General features: G+C 40.0%; 1 protein-coding gene across 2 annotated transcripts in view; it reads right to left on the reverse strand.

Annotated features, from left to right (window-relative positions):
• Positions 1 to 304: 304 nt before the first annotated feature.
• The window catches only part of rac3b (Rac family small GTPase 3b), a 19,194-nt gene continuing 11,462 nt past the window's right edge, over positions 305 to 8,036 (reverse strand). The window contains exons 3-6 of one of the 2 annotated variants that reach the window (XM_017431843.3): positions 7,595 to 7,712; positions 5,532 to 5,594; positions 4,818 to 4,977; positions 305 to 3,805 (exon numbers count right to left, since the gene is read on the reverse strand). In XM_017431843.3, the coding sequence (XP_017287332.1) occupies positions 3,675 to 3,805; positions 4,818 to 4,977; positions 5,532 to 5,594; positions 7,595 to 7,712 (472 nt within the window). In that variant the 3' untranslated portion in view covers positions 305 to 3,674. Of the gene's footprint in view, positions 3,807 to 4,814; positions 4,978 to 5,531; positions 5,595 to 7,594; positions 7,713 to 8,036 lie in introns of both variants that reach the window. The other variant, XM_017431844.3, reaches the window with a different exon arrangement.

Below are 8,036 nucleotides of genomic sequence, written 5' to 3' on the forward strand. Positions count from 1 at the left end.
TCCACTGTCGCCAACACGCTGCTTAGGATGGGGGATTGAATCAAAGTGAAGATTCAACACAATCTGCTGGTATCCTCGCATACAATGTTTTGTTTTTTACTACCTGGCATTCATAATGTATTGAATGTGTCTGTATTAGGTTATAATTGGAAGGAATTGATTGTAAATGGATTCCAAACTGAATCTGAATTAATATTTTGGACTTTTTTCTTTTGTAGAGTCCCCTGAGATGACTTTTGTTGTGAATTGGCACTGTGTAAATAAACTGAATTGAACTGAGGAATGAGTCATAACAGACAGCTGATTTCTTTACATATACATTTGTATTTAGTATACAAAAATGGTAATTTTTACCACACAGATGTGAAGTAATTAAAAAAAATAAGACAAACAGTTGGAACAAGTAAACAAGTTACATTACATACATACATGGCCAATGCATTTTCATCATACAACTGCTTAGAAGAATTACAGTGGGTCAAAAAACCAGAGAACTTTCATGCAAAAACAGTATTATAATTTTTTGCTGTACCTCAGCTACATTATGACAGCTTAGCTAGTCCAGACCACACAACATGATTCAACCATAGAACTGTGCCAACCAAAAACAGCATGACAGAGAGCCCTGCAGGGTCACTACATCCTGCAGGCCTGCAACCAGAGAGAAATGCACTTCAGAAGGGTGGAATCTGCACAAAGATAGGCCCCTTTAATATACAACGTTAGCAACACTTCGGACTTCAACATGAGCATTTATATCATCTTTAGTTTGATCCGTTTCAGGATTTAAATATTCAGGTACATAATGTTCCTAATGCAGTTCTTTTTCTAAGCTTTTTTCTATACATCACTAGATGTCAAAGAAATCCTTTTTTCCTCCTTCCTGTACTAATGTTCACACAGTTTTGAAAACTCTGTAATACTACAATATGAAACTGTACCAAAAACTAGACACTAAAAAACTTGGCTTCAAACAAGGTTTTCTTTTATTGTCAACTCAAACTGTCAAAAAGAAATGTTGCCTCACTGCCACTGACGAGTACAGGTTGACACGAATACATTCACACACACACCAGCATATATTTACATGCCTTGAACACACACACATACACGCGCACGCACACACACACACACACACTGTACCTCAAATGGTGGATAAATTAAGACAAAGTATCTTAAGACCCATGCAAGCTCCTTTCTTTTGGAAGGGAGAACTCAGGCAGCAAGGTTGTGTAGTCCCCAGTGTTTGGCATGCTCGTCTGAAACACGTCAACAGTTACCCAAAGATACCCACAGACCCTTAACTAGGATCAGCTGCTTGCACAAGTTTACTCAGTTTGTGTTTTTCCTGAATAAAAATAGCATTATGTTGAATTTATCTCATATGCCATGCTAACACTGACTTAGTAAAAGTACTACGTGCAGTGATTGGCTGTTTTCAGCCACATATCGCCACGTCTCAGTTTCAGATCTGTTGTATAATCAGGTGTTTAAAAATCGAAATGAAAAAAACAGCAGAAACTGAGCACACTGAAAAAACAGCCAAAAGAAAACAAATCAAGTGCAGTTAAAAGTTAGAACTTCTCTCTTGTGAACAAATAATAGTGATTCAGTCCTGCAACAATTAACAAGTGGTAACAGTCAGTTAATCATTAGTTTGTCACTGACAGCCTAACCAAATAACCTCTGTTGCAAACAGGCTCAAAATAACATGTGATAATAGATATAATCTATTATCAATATGGAATAAAACAAATATAATTGGTCCTCAAACTAATTTCAGGGTAACCTTTTCTAAACAGGGCCTCATGAAGGAGTAGCAAACTAGCAGGACCTTTAATGTATTTAGACAACACGCTAAGTACAACCACAATTCCCAAAAAGTTGAGACATTGTGTAAAATGTAAATAAAAACAGAATGCAATGATTTGCAAACCTTAATCAGATTTATGTTCCACTGTAAATCCATATTGTATTTACAGTGGAACATAGTACACATACCAAATGTTTAAACCATTGAGAATAATAAAGATGGATGAAGTGTCTCTGCCTTCTCCTGATGTTCAGAGTTGAAGCCAAAATGTCTCTTTATTTAGGAGCCAGAGATGTGGGGCTGTAGCTTTGGTACAAAACTCCTGCCTACATACCCTCCCAACTCACTAACAAGCTGTCAGACTGTCAAACACATTATACTGTGACACTCTTCTTTAAACCTCTAATAACTAAGTGACATAAACAAACAGAAATAAATGTATATTTGAGCATACAGCAGCAAGGTAAGAGCTATGTTGATTTAAAAATCAACACTTGAAAACATGATCTGAAGTATATTTTTATTATTTATTTAGAAACTGTTTCAGTCGTTTACATGCAGGGACTGGACTATTTACTGCAGCCAGCCACCAGGGGACCCTTGTCCTTTGTTGCTTCAACTTACAACTTTCAGTCCTTTCTCTAGTTTTAAAACATGTCAAAGGTGTAAAGTAAGAAACTTTACCCGTTTTCGGAAAAAATAACGTCATTTTATTTGATGGCAGCAACACATCTCAACAAAGCTGTTCCAGGTCCATGTTTCCCTCCATGAAGCCTCCCCTCCTGTTTACAGACAACAGTCTGTAATCACAGATTGAACAACAGTGTTTACAGTCTGTAAACAGCCAGGACCTGAGGAGAGCAGCTGATGGAGGTTTTGGAGGGAACGTTGTCCCATTCTTATCTGATGGAGGGTTCTAGCTGTTCAACAGTTCTGGCTCTTCTTTGCTGGATTTTACTGTTTCACAATGCAACAAAAGTTTTCAATTGGTGAGAATTTTTTTGCAGACTGGTGAACCTCTGCCCATTTTTACTTCTGAGAGATTCAGTCTCTCTAAATGCTCTTTTTATACCTAGCTGACCTGTTGCCAGTTAATCCAGTTAGTTGCAAAATGCTCCTTCAGCTGTTTCTTATTTGTAGCACTTACCTTTACAGCCCTTTGTTGATCCCTAAAATGGTACATTTTCTTAGGTTCAACATTTGATATGTTTACCATGTTCCATTGTGACTAAAATACAGGTTTATGAGATTTGCAGATAATTGCATTCTGTCTTATTTCCATTTCCATTTTACACAAGGTCCAAACTGCTTTAGAATTGTGGTTGTAATTGTTTAGGCTCCACTAAATGCCAAGTTCATTACGAGATAATTAAATGACTAAACAACCAATAAACAACCCTGACATCTTGATGAGTACATTAATGAGCAAATTAGAATTGTTAGTAACTCCAATACTGTTACTGCTATTGTTTTAACTTGACGATCTTAGATAAGAAGCTGAGGGTAGCTCCAGCTCTAAAAGCCTATTCACAGTTTACGTTCTATCTAATCACCACTGCATTAAGTGAAGCAAGCATGACGATGAGTTTAGGAGAGCTCTGCAGTCCTCCTGGCAACAAATCGGATTAATGGGTACAAAGTCAATCAGTGTCTTTCATAGAGACCTATTACCTTATTCAGTAAAGTTAAAAAATGTTTTAAATATCGATCTTATCACCAATGTGGTTTTGCAAAAACATCAATATTAAGTAATTACAGAATTGCACACTCGCTCTCACTAATGTTCTGTCTCATCCTCTCAGAGAAGTAGTGGTTATTGTTTATGGTGATGCAGTGTTTTATTACAGTGGTGTTTCCTCTCTCAGAACACAGTGCATCTCTTCCCCCTCTTCTTCACAGGCGGAGGGCAGAGTACGGCTCGGATGGCCTCATCAAATACTGTCTTCAGCCCTCGCTGGGTCAACGCAGAGCACTCCAGGTACTTCACAGCACCTAGGGACCAAGAAGATAATATGATGACAGGATAAGTTCTCAGTGACTGCTCGAGCTAATCAGTATCTTGTCTGTTAGGTCAGATTTCTAAAGATTCAGTGTCAAAAACACAAGCCTATCAACAGCTTCGGGTTTGAGGGAGGGCCGGTGACATGTCACTACATTTCCACTAGTACTAAATACCCTTTCTGATGGGGAGCTAGTTGCAGGTACAACATTACGACATTCTTCATTTTGCAGTGGATGCATTTTTAGGTGGTGAAATAAATTTGTCGTATTGCTACATTTTGTGGTAATGGTTTTCCGACACGTTTTGCAAATTACCGTATTTTGTTCCATATCCTCCTTAGAAAATCTAAACCATCGCCAAATTACTGAACCAGTGCTGTTTCTCTTCGGAACTAGGTCATCTGACTCTTCTTCTTTCTCATTTAGCCACTCGCTTGAAACTACCGCTGTCGCCATATCTACTCCTATCTCCAAGTCTATATGCACATGCTCCAAGCAGCGTGTCCGGCAGAAAATTTTCAGGTTGGGAGGGGGGAGTGGAGGGTGGGGGGGATTAGTGATGCATTCGTGGCGTGTCGGATAAACAACACTCACAGTGAATTAGATGACCATTTATACTCAATGGTTGCGATATAGGCATTTTAACTATCGTAAATTGAAATGATCACGATGCATACACGAGTATACTCGATATATCGCCCAGCCCTACATCCAGTGATTACTTTCTGCAAGTTTTGTTAAAATTTGTTTAGTGGTTCATGAGATATTTTGCAAATAGACAAACATACAGAAAAACAGCACTATCATTTGCCTTTCTCCTTTCAGCGACAGGTGATAATAAAAAAGTTTCTGATTCCAGCTGTTAGACTTGACATATGAGACCCTACTTGTTCCATATCTATTCTCACATACTGCCAAACTACACGTGAACTGTTCATCCTTTTTAGCAAAATAAGCAGTGTCTGAAAACATTGTGTTGGCATACAGGCACATGCAGCCTCACCAATCTCTCTCGCCATAGCCAGACCCTGAGGATAGGTGATGGGGGAGAGCTTCTTGTCCCGCAGCCTCTCAATGGTGTCCTTGTCATCTCGCAAATCCAGCTTTGTCCCCACCAGGATGATGGGTGTGTTGGGGCAATGGTGTCTCACCTCAGGGTACCACTTAATACACATACACACACGTGGCACATATGGATAAACCAAAGACAATGTCAGTGGAAGAGAAGAAAAAAACAAAAGTTAGTAGGACGCAGAAGCAGAGCATAACGTGCCTTCTCATGATGCTACTGAGCAGATATGAAGTCGTGGCTATATGTAGAAAGGTTTTTAATAAAGCTCTCTGAACAGAAGCACAGATCACATAATGAAAAGATCCTGTCACACCAGAAACACAGAGACTCTGCAGGGGGACACAGGGACCTGGTCCACAGTGTGATTTCGTCTAAGAGCATCTCATGACGCTCAGCAGACCAAACCACAGCTGGGCCTCATGCTTCCCCTGCAGAGTGGCAGCGCTCCCTCAGGCCTCGGTTTACAATGTCTCTTTGTCCTCCCTCCTCAGGAGGACTCCGTTAAGATCCGGAGCATTCTAAGGCGAGGACTGAGCGGGCAGGGCGGGTGTGCCATAAACCAGGTGGAGCCATAGATGTGCCTCGTAGTGGTCAGACTCGGCATTTGTACGAAGGGGAAATGGAGTGGTCGGTCAGCGTACTGACCTTGGCTCGGACGTTCTCAAAGGAGGCCGGACTGACCAGGGAGAAGCATATCAAGAACACATCCTGGGAGAGAATCAGAAAAATGGCTAGTTGAGAATTATATGTGTGTGTTTGTGTCTGTGTGTGTAAAATCTAATTATTTTCACTGGACTTTTCTAAAAACAAGATCAGATTTTAGATGAGTCTCTACAGGACTGTAACCTCTACCTTTGAGTGATACAATAAAACAAGCTCTAATGTCTGTAATGTAAAATCAACTGTGAAAGAGTGAAAATATAAATAAAAGCAAAAAGAGTAGGTACTGATCCACTAATCCCCTCTAACACCAGATCTTCTAGGGTTGGGTGATATGCTACAATTTTTTAACCGGCAACTATCAGCTCAACAATTAGAGATATATTCATGCAGATATGTTTGTGTTGGCAGGACGAGGCAAGTCTCTTGTCTCCGATCTTGTTTGTGGTGATCATGGACAGAATCTCAAGTAGCAATCGTGGCGAGGAAGGTCTCTGGTTTGGGAACGACCAGGATCTCATTTCTCCTTTTTGCAGATGATGTGGTTATCAGCCTAAATTCTTTATAAACAAGTTAAGGCTTTAAAAATTTTCCCCATTTCCTACGTTTTTTAAAAGTACATTTGATGTACTGTATGTTGTTTTTGTTTTTTCTTAATATTGACAGCCCAATAAAGTGATAAAAACCTCCTTAACCATAGATTATTTGGGTAATAAGGGGTTTTTGCTCTTCTATTTAAGCCAAAGCTTTTGTTCATCAGCCTTGTCTGTTCATTGAAGTAATACAATGGTTTTACTGTAGTTGAGCAACTATCATCTGCAACACAAATGCAAACATGCAATCGGTTATTATTGTTATGTCTGTCAAGCTTGGGGTCATAGATTAGGCAGGTGGAGTGTCTATGACATCCTCATTTTGACAAGGTAGTGTTTAGGCTGTCCACATGAGAACACAATGGTGGCTTTTCAAGACCTTTTCACTTTGAAACCTAGACCAGTTTTTTTTTTAAAGAAATATTATTTAACATCAGTGTGATGTTTAAACTTGGATATTCAGGATTGTAGCCTCAGATATCATAAGAGCTCCATTGCAGGTAAGAACCTCCGCAAACGTTTGGAGACTTTTTGAACTCCTTTGCAAACCAGTTGCCCACAGTCGCAGCTCAGTGAGGTACTGGATTCAATCTGAGGGCATGGTTATCAACTGAGAAATGCTCCTTTGGGTTGAACATGAATTTGTGCCCAAAGTTGAGGAGTTCAAGTATTACAGTGTTTTGTTTCTGAGTGATGGCAGGGTTGAGGGAGAGATGAACCAATGAATCGGGGCCTTGCTTGCAGTAATGAGGGTGTTCAGTGTGTTTTGGTGAAGGAGCTCCTACATTTATGTTCCAACCCCCACCTATGACCATGAGCTATGAATCATGACTGCAAGAATGCAAGTGGCTGAAATGAGCTTCCTCCATAAGGTGCCCAGGCTCAGCTTTAGAGACAAGGTGAGGCGCTTCATCCTCTAGGGCCACTGCTCCTCCTCATCGAAAGGAGACAGCTGAGGTGGTTCAAGCATCTGTTCAGGACACTTCCCTTTGAAGCATTTTTGGGCACATCCTACTGTGAAGAGACCCCAGGGCAGACTCAGAACTTACTGAAGGAATTTTAAATCCCTTAGCATGGGTTTCTACTGTGAAGTATGCCTGAGTTACAGTCACTCTCTGCTTTTTAAATTGAGAAAGCTCCTCGGATGAGAAGCAAAACGTCTTCAGCTACAGAATAGAAGGCCAGTTGTTTTTGTTTTTTACCTTTTTTTGAGTCTAGCTAAAGTTAATTGGGGGGAGGGAAATAATCATCCTTTAAAAAACAACCAGTGATGGACTCAGTCATCGACAGTCTATAAGTTCATCCAATCACCCAACCCTAATATCTACATTTTGATTTTGTGAAAGACACTTTTTGTTGACCTTGAGACTGAGCGTTGCACCTCGAGTCTGAACGGTGGGACAATATTTAGGTTGTGTTTTCCCCATGACACACAGAGCAGAGGAATTTGAATACCGTCTGTGGGTAAGACAATGGTCTGAGTCTATCATAGTCCTCTTGTCCTGCTGTATCCCAAAGGCCCAAGTTCACTGGTTTCCCATCCACCATTACATTGGCAGAGTAGTTGTCAAAGCTGTGGGAGAGAGGATATATATCACCACTTAAACAAAGTTAGAAGTACAGACCATTAAATTGTACTAAATTCTTATTGCACTGCAGTTTGCAGACCTCTAGGGTAGTTTGGACAATAGGTAGATGAGCCCGATCTTTTGTTTTGTAGTTTACATGAACAACATTTTGAAGCAAATCTGTTTGTCCACAAAACGATACATAACCAAAAAGAATTAAGATGATTATATTTTAAAGTAAAAGTCCAGCCATACTTAAGTGAGATAAATAATTAATACTGTACCCGGGGTGGAAATTAAAAATTTTGTCCACCAGCCATAGTGGCTGG

Source organism: Kryptolebias marmoratus, linkage group LG2 (genome assembly GCF_001649575.2).
Source record: "Kryptolebias marmoratus isolate JLee-2015 linkage group LG2, ASM164957v2, whole genome shotgun sequence".
In the NCBI taxonomy this organism is placed as follows: domain Eukaryota; kingdom Metazoa; phylum Chordata; class Actinopteri; order Cyprinodontiformes; family Rivulidae; genus Kryptolebias; species Kryptolebias marmoratus.